The 19,385-nt window shown below is 31.9% G+C and overlaps 1 protein-coding gene across 3 annotated transcripts in view; it reads left to right on the forward strand.

Annotated features, from left to right (window-relative positions):
* The window catches only part of IBTK (inhibitor of Bruton tyrosine kinase), an 89,686-nt gene that overhangs the window by 51,195 nt on the left and 19,106 nt on the right, over positions 1-19,385 (forward strand). For 2 of the 3 annotated variants that reach the window (XM_079146945.1, XM_079146943.1), the window contains exons 20-25: positions 1,456-1,577; positions 3,671-3,783; positions 7,064-7,212; positions 8,650-8,813; positions 10,550-10,642; positions 11,203-11,349. In XM_079146945.1, coding sequence (XP_079003071.1) covers positions 1,456-1,577; positions 3,671-3,783; positions 7,064-7,212; positions 8,650-8,813; positions 10,550-10,642; positions 11,203-11,349 — 788 coding nt within the window. The remainder of the gene's footprint in view (positions 1-1,455; positions 1,578-3,670; positions 3,784-7,063; positions 7,213-8,649; positions 8,814-10,549; positions 10,643-11,202; positions 11,350-19,385) is intronic. The other variant, XM_079146944.1, reaches the window with a different exon arrangement.

The following is a 19,385-nucleotide window of genomic DNA, read 5'->3' on the forward strand; positions in this document are numbered from 1 at the left end:
AGGGATAGAAGGAAGGAACTTACCTCAATATTATAAAGGCTATATATGACAAACCCAAATCCAACATCAACTCAATGCTAATAAAAACAAATAACCCAGTCAATAAATAATCAAAAGAACTAAACAAAATTTTCAAAAGAAGAAACACAAATGGCCACCAAATACATGAAAAAATGTTTAGCAATTAGGGAAATACAAATCAAGGTTTGTAAAAACCAAATACTAAGGTTTCATGTCACTCTAGTTAGATGGAAATTATTGAGAATATGAATAATAATAAATGCTGCCAAGGATGCGGGGAAAAAGGTACACTTGTACATTGTTGGAGGAACTGCAAATTAGTATAACTGCTTTGGAAAGCACTGTGAATATTCCTTGAAAAACTAGGAATGGAACCACCATATGACCCAGCTATCTCCTCAGTATTTATCCAAACGCACTGAAAGCAGTATAATGTAGTGATATAGTATTACAATGTTTATAACAGCATTATTCACAATAGGCAAATTATGGACTCAACCCAGATACCCGTCAGTAGAAGAATGGTTGAAGAAAATATGACATATTTACACAGTGGCATTTTACTCAGCTAAAAAGAATGAATTAGTGTCGTTTGCTACTAAATGGATACAAATGAAGAAAATCATGCTAAGTAAAATAAGCTAGACTCAGAAATCAAGGGTTGAATGTTTTCTCATATGTGGAAGCTAAAGCAAAATAAGAAAGAAGGTAGTGGGATAAGAAAATCAGTATAAAGATGCAAGGAAGATCAGTGGAGTAGAAGTAGGAGAATGAGGGAGGGAGGAAAGCAAAGAAAGAGAAACATGGAATGAATCTAATAGAATTGTGTTATATACATTTATATACCAAAGGGAATATATACCAAAGGGAATATATACCAAAGGGAATATTTGGTACATACATTTATGTACCAAAGGGAATATCTCCTTTATGTATATGTAGAAAGTACCAATTGAAAATAAATAAGGGAGTGAAAGCAAGATCAATAGAGAGAGAAGAGGGAGGAAAAGGGGCAGGAAGAGGGAAGGGGGATTGAAATCAAATTCCTTGTACGTTAATTAATTCCTCGTATGTTAATAATTTTGTCAAAAGGAACCCACATATTACGTATAATTGTAATGCTTTAATAAAATAAATAAATGTTTATTTAAAATGCTCAAAAGATATATATAAGGATGTTCACAAAAAGAAGAAATGGATTAATCTGTATTTAGTAGTACAAATAAAGCTTTTTTCTAAGTATTTTTGACAGTTGTATGAAATATACTTATTAATGAAGCAAGTCACAGTTTTCTTCCTTTGGGAAATTTAGGAAGCCACTGGGCATTCTGAATTTTTTCTAGTTAATGTTAGCACATACCAAAATCATGAGTATATTTATTTTTTAAATTTTAAAAAACTTTGTATTTAAAAATAACTTGGTTAATTCTACAGATTCCAGCAATGGATAGACGAATCATTACACCTTATCAGGATGGACCAGATATTAGCTATTTGGAAATAGAAGATGGAGACATCTTTTTGAATGAAGAAATAAATATGGAACAAAATTATTCGTAAGCTGTTTTTATTTTATTTTCTGTCCTTCCTCTTCTTCTTTTTCCTCCCCGAGTCTTGGATACTTGACATTTTTATATTGATATTTTAGAAGAAGAAATTGAAAAATTTATGCTCTTTCTTAGTCTTGGAAAATGCAAAATAAATACAATTAATCTTTGCAAGTCATAACAAATATATAAAGTATAAATATAAAAAGAGTATAGGCTTCACTTTAAGCATATTGGGTCAAATAAGTAAATCAATCTTTTATTTTTTTTTTTTTTGTGCCCGGGATTGAACTTGAACTCAGGGGCACTCAACTACTGAACCACATCCCCAGTTCTATTTTGTATTTTATTTAGAGACAGGGTCTCACTGAGTTGCTTTGTGCCTCGCATAGCTGAGGTCGGCTTTGAACTCTCGATTCTCCTGCATCATTAATCTTAACTACCTCCCAGTCTGCTGAGATTACAGTAAAGGAATTTAAAAGGGTGTATTAAACTATAGCAGAGAGACTAAGAAAGGAGCAAACCGTCTTCAGGTTATGTTGAGTTTTGGAATCTGGAAAGTGGTTGTTGAAGAGGAATGACAGAAAAACTAAAATAATTCTGGAAATGCTGAAGAATTAGTTGTATCAGATTTATGAAGAATAGGGTGAATGCTTGAATTTAAGGAGATTTATATCCCTAATCCATCCTGAGGTCCCATTTAGCCAAGTTGCCTTCTGCCATTTTGGTAGAAGACTAGAGATTTACCTTTGGAGAGATTGAACTAGAGATGTTCCAGAGAAGACTGTACCAGCCAGAGATGATGTACTATTTTCAAAAGATTCCTCTCTAGGAACCTATTTCAGTAGATTTTAAGCCAACAGTGACTGACATTTGGGAGTCCCTCAACAAAACATTCCAGTTCTATTTAATCCCATATAATAGCCTGACTTGACTAGCTCTGAACAGAATTTCTAATCAGTGTTTTAGGCTAACTTATTAACTTGTTACAGAATTACTTTCCCTCTGCTTAGTAAAATAACTTGTTATGAAATCTTTGGGTGTTCAGGTCATTTACTTATATAGCCACTGTGTACCTCACTGAAAAATGGTTCTTGGTTCTAGAGGTATTCTTTTTTTCATTCTTCTTAAATTCTTTTTCTAGTATTTGGTAGCATTTGGGATACTAGAAGTTTATGGATATCTGACTCAGATGTGTTATATTAAAAGTTACAATAAATTTGTTAACATTTGTATAAATAACTCATTATCCTATACAGAGTAACACTTCATTGCTGACCTTGTAAGTGGATAAAATATATGAGATCTATAATTTTTTGGTAAAATAGGACAATTGTGGACCCTAAAGATATTTTTCCGAATAGTACTTAATTTAGGGAATAAAGCATTTTCTGAAAATTTTAACAGATTGTCACCAGATATTTCTGGTTCAAGATCATGGTTAATAATAAAGTATGAATAAATGTGAACAGTGTTCTACTTTTTTTGTTTGTAAAGGTTTTATTATGCATAGTGAGGAGAGTGGTCTCAGTCCTTGACAGCAGTTTCCTTCATAGTGGCCAGGATGTTTTCAGCTCTTATTACCTCTTGGCACAGATGTGTGTCCCACCCTTTTTTGGTGAACTTGAAGACTTGTTGTCCTTGGTGACCTTGGAGCACTGCTCATACTCAGCAAAGCCACACACCTCTTGGATCATGTCTGATGTGAACTTGGCGTATTTGGTGAAGCACCCACGGTGGTGGTTGTGTCTTGGCCTGCCTCTGTTCATGGTCTCTTTGTGGCACTTTCTGAGGCCTTTGGCTCAAAAGTATATAGCGATAGCTACAATTTTCAGTGGTTATTGTGGCAAAAGCTAGAGTTTTACTTTTCCAAGTATTTTCCTTTTTACCATCTTTTTTTAAATTTTCACAGAAATGCCAGGATTAGAATAATAATATCACAGACCCAGTGAATTAAGTAATTTACTCAGATCTACATAGATGAATGTAACTAGAGCTTGCTTATGTTTCTCATGGTTTCTGTTTTCTGTTGGTTAAAATGCATAGTTCATGCACTGTTTCATCTCAAATTCATTGCCACTTTTATGTGTGCTTTTTCCTAGGGAAACCATGTTTAAAAAGGCAAAAACAAAAGCTAAAAAGAAGCCACGTAAGCGTTCAGATAGTTCTGGAGGTTATAACCTCTCAGATATTATTCAGAGTCCACCATCTACAGGTCAGTGAAAGTGTTTTAGCATATATTTCCAATTCTGGTCTTCGATGTCTCTGTTCATAACTTAATCATTTGGCATTATTAAGTACTGTTATATGCTATTTGCTGGGGTTACTTATATAGAAAATAGGCCTTACAGAGGCTACAAAATTATAGTATATTGTGTTAAGTACTCTGAAGTTTGCTCTGGCAGCACAGAAAAGGCATTCCAATGAGTCTGAAATCAAGGAAAACTTGTTAGAGGAAAGTGATGTCACAGTTGGAACTTGAACATGAAGAGAAGTTAACCAAGAAAAGGAGGCAGATGGACATACTAAGCAAAGGGAACAGTATGTTCCCAAGCCATTTTGTATACATATAGTTCAACATGACTTAGCCATGTGGCGTGTGTGCACATAAGAGATAGGTTGGATAGGGTCAGATTTTAGAGGATCTTCTTTGTCAAACTAAGGAATTTGGTATTTTATTCTAATGCCTATGGGTGACTGTTGATGAATTTTTAAAACAGGGTATGATTTAATAAAATCTATGTTTTTAGAAAGACCATTCTATTCAGTGGCATAGAGGGTTAGTATGGGCGACAAATGACAGAGATCACATGTTGATTCATTTCAAATATGTTAGTGCTCCAACTGAGATGAAATTTATGTGCATAAATAGATTATAATCTAGTAGAATGTAGCACATTTTAAATCTAGGAATTATATGGTTTTAAAATAAAAGGTGATATAGTTTTTCTAAAATTCTTTTCTCAATTTTTTATTTGGAAATCTTTCAACTTACTGAAAAGATGAAAGAAAAGTACCATTAACACCTATATACACACATTTGTGTGTGTGTGATTAATAATACTTTTTTTGTACTGATGCACTTAGAGTTTTAGACATGATATATTTCCATAAATACTTTTAATGTGAATCTTCCAAGAATAAAAGCATTTTCTATAAAACCATATTATTATTATACCTAAGACAGTTAACATTAATTCACTAGTATTATTTAGTATTATTTTCTATATCCAGATTTCCATGAGTATTCAAAATTGTTTTATAGTCTTGTTTTGTAGCCTTTTTTGTTAATTGTTTTAAAATAATCCAGTGTTCTCTCAAGTTTAACATTGCTTTTGCTTATTTATGTCTCTTTAGCCTCAAGTAGAACAGTATCCCCCATACCTTGTTTCACATTTTTTTTCCCCAGAACTTAGGCCAGTTATATTATTGACCACTGCACATTCTAGGTTCATCTGATCTAGATTTATCTAAATTTTCAACAGTTTGTCTAGATAAAATTTAAGATGTGACATTAAAATAATGAGATGATAGTATATGGCTTTTGAAAACAATAGGTGTGTCTATCTATAGCACTAAGACATACCTGGTATAATTTCTGTCAACAGTACTTTTGATAGCCCTGAAAAGTAAAAAGACAAGCCTTGTTTCGTAGGAAAAGATAGTGTTGTGCAGGATAAAGGAGTTTTTAAAAATTAGCTATTACAAATGAGGTACTTGGAATGTTAATAAAGCTCACAGGGGATAAATGTCAACAATAATTGTTTTAGATCAATAAAAGATATAAGAAGTATAGATAATATACCTAAGTTGGCTTATGAAGCACTGAAGGTAGTAAGCAGGAGACATAGTAAATGGAAAACACATGTGTGAAGACCTTTACAGATGTAAAACTGTAGTTTTGTATTTTCTGTTGTGAGTTATCTCTATCCCTTAGAGAGAGGCTTGGGTAGATGGAAGGAAGGATAAATAAATAGTCATTAAATTAATGATTTCCCAGTCACCTAAATGACATGAAAAAGGCAGCTATTTGATTGCTTTTAATAATGTTATTGTTAGCACATGTGTTAGAATTGTAGAATGTCAGAACTGAGAGACCATAGTAATGAAATAATTTATGTTCCTTACTTTAAAACTCAGAAAACTTAAGTGATTTGAGGTAGTGGCAAAAGAAATAGAATTTAATTTCTTGATTCCAGTACTATGATTTTCCTGCTGTACCATTCTTTCTGTAGCCAAAGCTGATAATGGTTAAAAGAATAAATTTAAGCAGTAGACCTAATTGTGGAAAAAAATTAGAGTATGTTGCAAATTGAAGACAGTTGTGTGAAGGCATACGTGTTGATGCTTAAAGTTACATGATTGATATCCTGTGAGTGTTTTTGACTAAAAATAATTGTTGGCCACTTAAGTCATCCAGTTGATTGTCTGGGTTTATTTCTAATTGGCTTAAATGTACTCTGTTAGATGAAAAATTTCCAAAAATATTCAAATTATAGTGGGGGAAAGTTAGAATGTTATTTCCAATATTTTAGCAGTGATAACAGCAAAAGAAGCAAATAGCTTGTCAAGTTGATTTACTTTCAATGTGAAAGTACTTAGTGTATAAGAGATAGTACGTTTTATTTATTTTTAAATCAATTGTACAGCTTTACAATTGAGATAATCTTTATTTTTAAATTTATTTTGATGCTTCATCCGGATTCTAAAAAATTTGAAATGTTTTAATGATCACCTGAAATTAAGCAAAAATTTAATTTATTCTGTTTGTATTTGAAATGAGTACTATGCTAATGAAGCTGGATATCAAGTATGAAACAAAGGCAGGCATTTAGGCCACCCTAGGTTACATAAGAAGTGTTATATAAATTTCATAACATTTTTATTTCAGGAGATAAAATAATTTAAAATACTTCCATTAGAAGAGATTTTTTTTATGGGGAAAAAAACCACCAACTCTCAAACATTATAATCACTTTCCCTAGGAACCTCTGCTACTGGGCTCGTCTGCTCACTAAAGGATAGGCAAAAAGGCCACAGTGCTTCCTGTGACACAGACTGAAGCTAGTCCTTTTCTGCATGAATGCAGAGACTTCTTTACAGGGAGAGAAAGAGAAAGGAGAGGAGTCTGGAGTTCCTTAATTTCTTCTTCCCTTTTTTCTTTTGGGGGAAAAAACGTTCCTTGATCGTTGCTTCAGAGCAGATCCCAAAAAACTGTCTTCCTCAGTTTCATTGCATAATTGGCATGTAATCATAATGAATAAAACTATTGTTTTATGACCTCTTTCATTTTATTTTTTTCCACTTAAACTAATATCTTTCTCCAATTAGCTTGAGTGATAAGATTTTGGTGTGGGGAATATAATTTATTTTTTATAAATTCTGGATAAATGGAAACTTTTAACTCTCTATTTGACTGAGTGTAATGCATATATGTTTAATGCTATGTGTTTAAAGATTTTTTTGGTTTTGTTTTGTTTAACTTCTCACTTTAGGATTATTAAAGTCTGGTAAGACCAATTCTGTGGAATCTCTTCCAGAACTATTGACATCAGATTCTGAAGGAAGCTATGCAGGTGTGGGTAGTCCTAGAGATTTACAGTCCCCTGATTTCACAGCAGGATTTCATTCAGATAAGATTGAGGTTAGTTTTATTTTTAAGCACTGTTTCCTTAATCTTTAGTTTTTAGGTCTGTATATAGTTTACCTTTAGTTTTTCATTATTTTGCTCGAACATTGAAATGCTGTTCTGGTTGATTTATAAGAAGATAAAATTAATACAATATATGTAGTGTTAGTTTCTCAAATTTATGTAAATCTTCTAGTTTAGAGATTTCAGTGGCTGTTTCAAACCCATTATGAATGTTATCTCTAATCTTTTACAAGTAAAATATAGTATTGATATAAAATATAATGATATAAAATATAGTAACTGTGTAGACAGTGAAAAATATATTTGTAGCTGAATTACTGAATTGTATTTTGTGAAGTGTCAGTGAACACAAGGTAAAAATTATCAAAGAAAAAGTGATTTGAAAATAAGTCTTAATTCAAATTCTGCCAGTCCCTTTCATGGTATCAACTAGAGCAAAACAAGCTAGAATGATTCAGTTCTTCTAGTCTAGCATAATTAACATTAAGCTGCAGGATTCCTAGTCTGGGTATCTCTGAGAAGGGCATTTTTCAAACATTCTGACATTTTATTCCATAATTTCTAATCTATAGGGAAGGAAAATGTCTGGTTTATTGAGACAGACTCATTTTTCTTTAATCCCTGTACATCCCTAAAGCATATTGTAGGTGTGGAGTTGTAGCTTAGTGGTAGAGCACTTGCCTAGCACATGCAAGACACTAGTTTCAATCCCCAGTATTGCTTTAAAAAAGAAATCATACCTTTTAGGAATTCCTATGGCAATGGGAACTTATGTTTTCTACCCTGTCTTATTTTAAGCCACAAGGATTGATTTCTTTATTTTAATGTAGGGTTAATGTTTGGGGGAAATGTTATTCAAACAAAATTCGTCTGAAATGTAGAAGACATATTGTGAATGTTTTATAATAATAGAAGAATTTATCCTGGCCATAGAGATACTGTTTTAATAACTTACTTGACCTGTTATAATAGCAGTGGGGTCCCTTTTGAAATATCAGTATTATTTGACTTTAATTTTATTCAGAGTACTTTATATTCAGAGTGACTATCTATATGACATTTATACCAAATTTTCATTTTGTTTCATGTCTGAAGTTGTGGACATTAATTTAAAATTCTTGCTTCATATCTTACTGTACAAAGTTAATATTTTTGTTTACTCTTTGTGTAAATAGAAATTTAATAGGCAAATGTGTATCCCTGAAAATTATTCTCCAAGCTCATTATCATCAGGGTATAATTAATGATATAGTTTGAGAATTGGTTAAAGCATTAACCTGTAGAAGATTGTAATTGAAAATGTTAGATGGTTTATTGTCATAAGATTTTCTATAATGTAACTAATATTTGTTAAGAATCAACTACACATTTGCTACTGAACTAAGTATTTACTTTTATTAACTTAAAATTTTTTTTTCCTTCCCCTAGGGGAAAGTTAAACCATATCTTAATGGTACAACTTCTACATCTTCTAGGGAAGATGTAAAACCATGGGAAAAATCATCAATACTTAAAGTATCTACTCCACAGCCCATTCCCAGTAACAAAATTGATACAACAGGTTCTTCCAGCTGGGTTGCTGGCTCTTTCAGGTAGAATTTTCATTTTGTTTTATATCTCACTGAGAACTATCATTCATTTTTAATCAAATGAAAAAAATTTTAAAAATACTAATTGCTAATTAATATAATAGGATTATCCCCCGCCCAAGCAAAATATAGTTGTCCTTATATTATTGTCAGTATATGGTAGCATATTTTTACTTTGTTAGTGTATATTAATTAAAACTCCCACTTAAGAAGGAAGGTAACAATGTGGAAAGATTGATTCATGAGTAAGGTACTAAGTCAGAGAAGAAAGAAGTTCTGGTGTTCTGTTGCACAATAGGATAACTATAGGTAATATGCTGCTTATTTTTAAAAAAAAAAGAACTGAAAGAAAAGATTTTGAATGTTTTCACCATAAAGACATGATAAATATTCGAGGGGGCAATTTTACTTTTATTTCAACCTTTCATAATATATATGTGTATTGAATGGTCACATGGTATTCCATAAATATGTGTACTTTTTATATGTCAGTTAAAAACTTAAAAACCAAGACAAAAACAAAATTCAAAGAAGCCCATTTTCCTTCAGGAAAACTTTTTTTTTTTTTTTTTTTTTAATTTGTAGGCTTACTTTATGCTTTCTGAGCTACCTTTAGACTGTGATGCAGTGTTAACTGGAATACCAGAATCTTTGTTCCATACATGCATAATAGAGCACCTTAAGGGGTATTTTAAAATCTCACAAAATATATTATTATGCACCTTACTGGATATTTAATATCTCTCAAAATGTACTGATCACTGTTAATAGTCTGAGGATATTTATTGAATGTTATGCTATCCATTTATCTATTATATGCATATTTTTCTTTCATTTAGATGTCAGATGGAGTATTTGTAAATAGAATGCAGTGTTTACTCTTTTGTAGAGCTATAGACTTTGTGCTTCATCTTTATATAACTACTTTGGTTGATAACAGGCTAAAACTGTCAAGTGACTTATTGATTATATTATCACTCTATGCATTTGTGTAATCTTTTTGAAATATGCTCTGTTATGTACATTTGGAACAAAGTGTGTAATGTTTCAGTTTATGTTGCTTCATGGTCTAAGGGTAGTTCAGAAATTAGTCTCAAGTGTTTTGCCATTCTAAGTAAATAAATTGGAACATAACAATTTGTGGGGATATCTAGAAATCTTTTCTAATTGCTGATGTTAGAATATTTTACTAAACATGTTTTAAAAATAGCTTGGTGTAAAGTCAACAATATAACTAGCCTGTCTGTTTCAGTGTAGTGCCCATTAACAAAGTGCCTAGCAATATTAATTGCTCAATATTTTTAATATTAATACATATATAAACATTTCCACATCATTCTGAAGTATTACCTAGTGGAAATAAAGAAAGAAATATAATATATAAAGAAATAAAATTTATTTTTGAAAGGAAATAAATAGGTTATTCTTCAGTATATAGTAATATTACTTATTTTTAGCTATATCTTAAATTTCATTTAGATTAGAAACTGTAAAGATTGTAGTTTTTTTAATTATTGTATAGCTACTTCTCATGGGTTTTCAATATTGTTGAATATTCCTAAAATTTTCTAGAAAGTACCTGTTTTTGTTAATACTAATAATAAGAATTTTGTTGTCATTTGGTTAAATAATTCTGAATTATACTTTCATTATCAATCTACATATAATTTATAGTTTCATTGAAGTTGGGGTTGAGGTAAATGAATGCTTTCATACAGTAATTTTTAAATTTCTTTTAGTCCTGTCAGCCCTCCTGTCGTGGATCTCAGAACGATCATGGAAATAGAAGAAAGTAGACAAAAATGCGGAGCTACACCTAAGTCAAATTTAGGGTTGGTTAAAAATCATAAAAAAAGAAAAAACATGTTATATTTCTGCCCCCCAAATTGGAAAGATCCACTGGATCGTTCCTATTATTTTTCTGCCTTTGATGTAATAGTTATAAGCCCTTTTCTAGGTAATTTAACCTATATTATATTTCTTAAATCTGTGTAAATATTGAACTAAGTTGATAGACTGGCTGTTATATAAAACAGTATCACATGCTTGAAACCAGCCTCTCAAATGATCATGTGGTCTGTTCCTGAAGAAAAGCCAAAGATTTAAGCCTTGTAATGGAAATTCTCCTTGCAAAGTATGATATGTAGGATGAGTCAATTATAACTATTACTTAATGATTAATAGTATAAATTGATATTGCCACTGTTGAAACTTTGTGAACATGTTGATCCAGTAGTAAAATCACACCAAATAAATAGAAAACATCATTATCTCTAACTTTCATTAAAGAAATTCATGCTAATTGGTTTACTTTCTAGCAAAAATATTTATCATGATATTAAACTTTCTCAGGATCAGTGAAAGAAACTAATTGATTTAATTTAATCTTCAGCAAAATGGTTTCTCCTGGAGTTAAACTTTCTCAGAAGCAACGAAAAATGATTGCATTGACTACCAAAGAAAACAATTCAGGAACGAGTAGCATGGAAACAGTTTTTAAAACCACTCCTTCCAAAGTCCCCAAACCAGTGACTGCATGGTATGCTATTGCTTTTATTAAAATTAGCTTATATCAGTGAGTTTTTCCCTGCTTTTATTGGCAGATATTTCATTTCGTTCTTTGCATTTAAGTTAAAAATGGGAGCAGGGTGTTTGTTTTAATTTTTGATTTATTGACATTGTATCACAATTTTCAAATATGGATGTAGTTTTCATTGTGAATATAATTTCTTCTTGTTATTCTGTTTAGCATCTCTTGCCAAAGTGACTTAAAATAAGTTTACTTTTTCATTTTATATTAAGATATAAAATATACCATAGGACATTTTCATAAAAGCAAACTTTATTTTTAGTACCCTAATTTCTTTGTTCTTTTGTATGTATCATAAATATCTTTACATAGTTACACAAAGCTTGTTGTCACTTTTTAAACAGTGCTGTTAACATTACATTATTTACATTTTCTCTATTGTAATTTACCCAGGGTGGCAGCATTAATAGAAGTAATCTCTAAAGAGTTCAAATGGCAATTTTGAGATGTGTAAAATAGGTCGTACTCTGCTTCTCTTCCATCCTTCTTTTTCTTTGTTGACCATATCAGAATATCTGGAAACCAATTTAGAGAAGTACTTACATAAGTAGTGTGACGGGCAAGGAAGAAGTAGAACCCAATTCCTTTTGTAGGGATTGAGGAGGATCTTGGTAGCCACCCTTAGTTTGGGGAAATCCCTTCAGTGATTCTAATATCACATTATTCTGTTTGTAAGAGGGAATATTTTTCCTACTGAAGGGGAATGCCATTCGATTTTGAGTGTTACTGATGGAACTAACAGAATGTCAGTCAGAGCCACTAGGAGGTCTAACGTACAGTTACTGACAAAAGAAAGTAAAAACAAAAATGTGAATACTGAAGTAGAAGAAAACTGAGAAGAACACTTGAAAAAATGGTCTTAGCAGAACTCTTTTAATTTATCAATATTTCTTAAACATCTTCCACATGCAAGGCACTCTTCTAGTTTCTGGTAATAAGACAATTTGTTCATTGTCTTTGTAGGTTTTATGGTATAACTGTTAACAACATCAAGTTGTATTTTCCCCAAACAAAAGTATGGGAAATACCAAGAGGGAAAAAATATTATTGAAATAACTACTAACATACTAAAATTATTGTAATTTGAGAGCACTACATTTGGAAGCTTTTGGCTTTGTAATGTTGTTTTAGCTGTGCCATCAATTGATGTCCTTATTTAAAAGCAAAAAGTAAAGAGTTTTCTTTATTCCTCATGTTCTGATATTTCGATTTTTTTTGCAGAGGATGGGATATGGGAGATTGAACTCAGGGGCACTTAACCCACTGAGCCACATCCTAGTCTTTTTTATTTTTTATTTTGAGTTGGTCTTGCTGAGTTACTGAGGGTGGCTTTTAAACTTGCCATCCTACTGCTTCAGCCTCCCAAGTCACTAGGATTATAGACCTGTGCCACCATGCCTCTGGGTCATGTCAGTTTTTTTAAAGAACAGATTTAATTTTTGGTTGGTAATATGTATATATATGTTTGGTTGCCAGCATTTTGGAAGCGGATCAGGGTAAGTAGTTTAGGGCAGAGACTGAAGTTCTCATCATTGGCATAGATTTTTACTCACTTTATTATTTATTGTATGAACTTGTACACAGCAAACAGTTTTCTTCTGCCTTTCTATTTTACTAGTGTTTTTAAATCAGATTTTCCTTTTCCTAAGGTATAGGAGTGCAGTCATGTGACTACACGAAATTAGGATATCTGGTATTCTCAATCATACCACAAATAAACTTTAAAACCAGTTTTCACATTTTTAGCCATGTACTTAATTCATAATTTAATACAATGTATGAGCTTTTCCAGGCTATTGATCTTTCCATAATACTATCACCTAAATGATGACAGGCTTCTTTTTATTCCCACTCTACTGTACCTGTTACCACTCTGCCTCTTTGCTATCCTCCAAAAACATGTTATTTTTAATTTGTCATCTCCTAATATCTTATTCTTTTTGGCTAGATGGGCTTATACCTTTCCGATTGCTTTTCTCGTCAGTTTATGTATTTCAGGAAAAAGTATTAAAGGGAAGAATAGTTAGTTTTCTGAAACTTCAGACTTTAATGTTCAAATGTAGGCAAAATCTTTCCCCAGTAATTATTGGCAATATGAGCTCAGAGTCCCTGAAGGCACTAACTTTTAAAAGGAGTCTGCTATGACAATATTAAGAAGTCTAGGAATATAGGAAGAAAAATGCCATGAAATTTGGCCCAACACATAATCAGCATACTTTTCATTGAGATATATTTGGCAACTATTAAATCTAAATAATGTTTATTATACATTTATTTTATGAAAACCTCATTGGAAAATTTAAACACAAATGAGTTATGAATTTTATGGCACATTGCAATTTTATTTTGAATTATAAAGGTGAGAAGTGTCTGGATTGTCATAAAATTAATAATTTATGCATTTTTATAATACTACATTTTTGTTTAAGAATCTTTTATAGTTGATTTCTACAAAATTCTTTTGAATATATGTATTGTTTTTATTTATACTCATTGAACAGTGAACTGAAGGAACTTGTAAAATAAATATATATGTAAAAATGTATATGTAAATATAAGTATATATTTAGAATAAATGTACATGTACAATTTGTTGTTAGATTTTATACAAAGTTAATGGCACAAATCAGAAAACATTTATTATAAATTTAAAGACCAAATTCACATTAAATAGTTAATATTTGATATATAGGAACATTGAGACATGTTTAATATAAATTGAAATAAGTATCAGGTTCTTAATTTTCTTTCTTCCTACTATTTTTTGTAGTGCTGGGAATTCATAATTTTCTTTGTGAAATTTCTACAAAAACTGCAAGGAATTTTAAATTGAACTCTTAATTGTTGAATAGATATAATGTATGCTGGTTTGTATGATTAGAAATTATTATAATTTTATATTAATTATGTATAGAATTATGTTTAAAATTATGAAGCAACCACAGTATTCTTTATAATAGTAACTTGATTTTTACTCAGGTACACAAAGTACCTGAGTAGCATACATGTAATATATGCTGGAAATTCCTGAAAACATCCCTTGTACACCTTAGTTTAAAAATAACTGAAAGAATTTACACTTTTTCTACTTTAAAAAAGTAAACAATTAATCTGAAATTAGCATTCTAATTTGATTTGTAGATGGTGTTTATAGATTGTCTTCATGATTATAGTGTTTTTTAATATTTCTCAGATACATCATCATCATCTAATGAGAATTTATTTCTTTGAGATATTTTTATATTATATCTTAAATTAATGTTCAGTTCATCATTTGCAGATCACAAATTAGCCCTCTAAATCTGTTTATGGTTCTGGTAGAATTTTTGCTAGTCTGTTTACACATTGTTTCACCTAGTATATTAATTCCCAATTATAGTTTTATTTTTGTTGCCTGCAATTAGATGTGGCAGTGTAAAGTATTAAAGACAATTGATTTTTGCATTGGAATGAAGTTCTAACCATTTGAATGTTAAATCTAATGTGAGAACATCAAGTGTGTATGGGATTTGGCCACTTTTCACCTTCAAGTGTTTTACTTGGAGAAGTAATACATTTCTTACCAGTCATCTTGAGTGGAAGAATGCAATCTTCATGGCCTGGCTTGATGTATGAACAAATTGTTCTAAATTCCATTGAGCACTAGCTAACATATAGAGAATAGTTTTCAATTATTCAGCCTTTTTGAGCCAAAAATTTAATTCATTAAAGCAAAAATTTCAGGGCTGCTTCAGCTGAGAAGTACATTTTTTGTTAATTTTCATGTGGATATAAATGTCTACAAATATTTTTCCATGAAGTTTCTGTGGCTACTCCAATGGAAAATAGCCCATATCTATGAGTTAGGAAAGTAAAATTGCAGGAAATCAGAGACGCAAATTATGGCATAATCAGTGGAAAGAACAGTGGAATTTATTAAAAGAATTGTTCATACCACATTTTCTAATTAATCACTATGTGAAATTAATGATTATGTGAGTTTAATAAATATTTTATAAGCAGTCTTACCTATATTTATTCTTAGAGAGCTTTTATCTTAAGTAACTTCTTAAAAAAGAACATGTAGGACAAAAAATCTATTATATGTGGGAGTCCCCAAATTAATCACTAGAATGAATTTGACAACTTGTGCTTTTCAATAGTGATAGTTATAGTATTTCTGTATTTAGAAAAATGAGTTATAGGAAACACTCAGGGAATTTTCTAGTAAGAATATTTGCCAGCAATGTTCCCAACAATTAATGATACACACCATAATTTATATCATAATCACCTTTCAAATTTGTGTGCTTTTTTGTTTTTTTTTTTTAACGGGGAATTAACTTTTTTTTTTTTATTTATTTTTATTTTTATTTTTTTTATTGAAAACAAATGGGATACATGTTGTTTCTCTGTTTGTACATGGCATAAAGGCATACCATTTGTGTAATCATAAATTTACATGGAGTAATGTCGTTTGATTCATTGTTATTTTTTCACTTCCTCCCACCCCTCTTTACCCTCTATACAGTACTTCCTTCCTCCATACTTGCCCCCCTCCCTAACCCTAACTCTAACCCTAACACTAACCCTTCCCTCCCCCCCATTATGTGTCATCCTGCTCTTATTAGCGATATCATTCGTCCTTTGGCTTTTTGAGATTGGCTTATCTCACTTAGCATGATATTCTCCAATTTCATCCATTTGCCTGCAAATGCCATAATTTTATCATTCTTTATGGCTGAGTAATATTCCATTGTATATATATACCACAGTTTCTTTATCCACTCATCAATTGAAGGGCATCTAGGTTGGTTCCACAGTCTGGCTATTGTGAATTGAGCCGCTATGAACGTTGATGTGGCTGTATCTCTGTAGTATGCTGATTTTAAGTCCTTTGGGTATAGGCCATGGAGTGGAATAGCTGGGTCAAATGGAGGGTCCATTCCAAGTTTTCTAAGGAATATCCACACTGCTTTCCAGAGTGGCTGCACTAATTTGCAGCCCCACCAGCAATGTATGAGTGTACCTTTCTCCCCACATCCTCGCCAACACCTGTTGTTGCTCGTATTCTTGAGAATCGCCACTCTAATTGGGGTGAGATGGAATCTTAGGGTGGTTTTGATTTGCATTTCTCTTATTACTAGAGATGTTGAGCATTTTTCCATATGTTTGTTGATTGCTTGTAGATCTTCTTCTGTGAAGTGTCTATTCATTTCCTTAGCCCATTTGTCGACTGGATTATTTGAATTCTTGGAGTAGAGTTTTTTTAGTTCTTTATAGATTCTGGAGATTAGTGCTCTATCTGAAGTATGATTGGCAAAGATATTCTCCCACTCTGTAGGCTCTTTCTTTGCATTGCTGATAGTTTCCTTTGCTGAGAGAAAGCTTTTTAGTGAATCTATCCCAGTGGTTGATTCTAGCTTTTATTTCTTGTGCTATAGGAGTCCTGTTAAGGAAGTCTGATCCTAGACACAAGGTGAAGATTTGGACCTACTTTTTCTTCTATAATCTGCAGGGTTTCTGGTCTGATTCCGAGGTCCTTAATCCATTTTGAGTTTAGTTTCGTGCATGGTGAGAGATATGGGTTTAGTTTCATTCTGTTGCATATGGATTTCCAATTCTCCCAGCACCATTTGTTGAAGAGGCTATCTTTTCTCCATTGCATATTTTTGGCACCTTTGTCTAGTATGAGAAAATTGTATTTATTTGGGTTTGTGTCCGTGTCCTCTATTCTGTACCATTGATCTACCTGTCTATTTTGGTACCAATACTATGCCGTTTTTGTTACTATTGCTTTGTAGTAGAGTTGAAGATCTGGTATTGCGATACCCCGTATTTCACTCTTCCTGCTAAGGATTGCTTTAGCTATTCTGGGTTTCTTATTCTTCCAGATGAATTTCATAATTGCTTGCTCTATTTCTGTAAGGTACGTCATTGGGATTTTAATTGGAATTGCATTGAATTTGTATAGCACTTTAGGTAGTATGGCCATTTTGACAATATTAATTCTTCCTATCCAAGAACATGGAAGATCTTTCCATCTTCTAAGGTGTTCTTTAATTTTTTTCTTTAGTGTTGTATAGTTCTCATTGTAGAGGTCTTTCACCTCTTTTGTGAGATTGATTCCCAAGTATTTTATTTTTTTCGAGGCTATTGTGAATGGGGTAGTTTTCCTAATTTCTCTTTCTGAAGATTCATCACTTATGTATAAAAATGCGTTGGATTTATGGGCATTGATCTTGTAACCTGCTACTTTACTGAATTCACTTATGAGTTCTAAGAGTTTTCTGGTGGAATTTCCAGGTTCCTCTAAATATATAATCATGTTACCAGCGAACAGGGATAGTTTGAGTTCTTCTTTTCCAATTCATATCCCTTTAATTTCTTTGGTTTGTCTAATTGCTCTGGCCAGTGTCTCAAGAACGATGTTAAATAGAAGTGGTGAAAGAGGGCATCCCTGCCTTGTTCCAGTTTTTAGGGGGAATGCTTTCAGTTTTTCACCATTTAGAATGATATTAGCCATGGGCTTAGCATAAATGGCCTTTACAATGTTAAGGAATGTTCCCACTATCCCTATTTTTTCTAGTGTTTTGAGCATGAAGGGGTGCTGTATTTTATCAAATGCTTTTTCTGCATCTATTGAAATAATCATGTGATTCTTGACTTTAAGTCTATTAATATGGTGAATTAGGTTTATTGATTTCCTGATGTTGAACCAACCTTGCATCCCTGGGATGAAACCCACTTGATCATGGTGCACTATCTTTTTAATATGTTTTTGTATGCGATTTGCTAAAATTTTATTGAGAATTTTTGAGTCGATGTTCATTAAGGATATTGGTCTGAAATTTTCTTTCCTTGATGAGTCTCTGTGTGGTTTAGGTATCAGTGTGATATTGGCTTCATAGAATGAGTTTGGGAGGGTTCCCTCCTATTTTATGGAATACTTTGAGAAGTATTGGAATGAGCTCTTCTTTAAAGGTTTTGTAGAACTCGGCTGAGAACCCATCTGGTCCCGGACTTTTCTTTGTTGGTAGGCTTTTCATGACTTCTTCTATTTCAGTACTTGAAATTGGTCTATTTAAATTGTTTATGTCCTCCTCGTTCAGTTCAGGCAATTCATATGTCTCTAGAAATGTCTTCGAAATTTTCTATTTTGTTGGAGTATAGATTTTCAAAATAGCTTCTAATTATGTTTTGTATTTCAATCGTGTCTGTTGTGATATTTCCTTGTTCATTCCGAATTTTAGTGATTTGGGTTTTCTCTCTTCTTCTCTTTGTTAGTGTGGCTAAAGGTTTATCAATTTTGTTTATTTTTTCGAAGAACCAACTATTTATTTTGTCAATTTTTTGTATTGTTTCTTTTGTTTCAATTTCATTGATTTCAGTTCTGAGTTTAACTATTTCCTGTCTTCTACTACTTTTGGTGCTGTTCTGTTCTTCTTTTTCTAGGGCTTTGAGCTGTAGTGTTAGGTCGTTTATTTGTTGAGTTTTTCTTCTTTTATTAAATGCGCTCCATGAAATAAATTTCCCTCTAAATACTGCTTTCATAGTGTCCCAGAGATTTTGATATGATGTTTCTTTGTTCTCATTTACCTCTAAGAATGTTTTAATTTCCTTCCTAATATCTTCTGTTATCCACTCATCATATAATAGCATATTGTTTAATCTCCAGATGTTGGAATAGTTTCTGTGTTTTACTCTTTCATTTATTTCTAACTTCAATCCATTATGATCTGATAGAATACATGGTAGTGTCTCTATCTTCTTGTATTTGCTCACATTAGCTTTGTGGCATAATATATGGTCTATTTTAGAGAAGGATCCATGTGCTGCTGAGAAGAAAGTGTATTCGCTCTTGGTTGGATGGTATATTCTATAAATGTCCGTTAAGTCTAAATTATTGATTGTGTTATTGAGATCTATGGTTTCTTTGTTCAATTTTTGTCTGGAAGATCTGTCCAGTGGTGAGAGAGGCGTGTTAAAATCACCTAGTATTATTG

This window comes from Sciurus vulgaris (assembly GCF_902686455.1).
Source record: "Sciurus vulgaris genome assembly, chromosome: 7".
In the NCBI taxonomy this organism is placed as follows: Eukaryota; Metazoa; Chordata; class Mammalia; order Rodentia; family Sciuridae; genus Sciurus; species Sciurus vulgaris.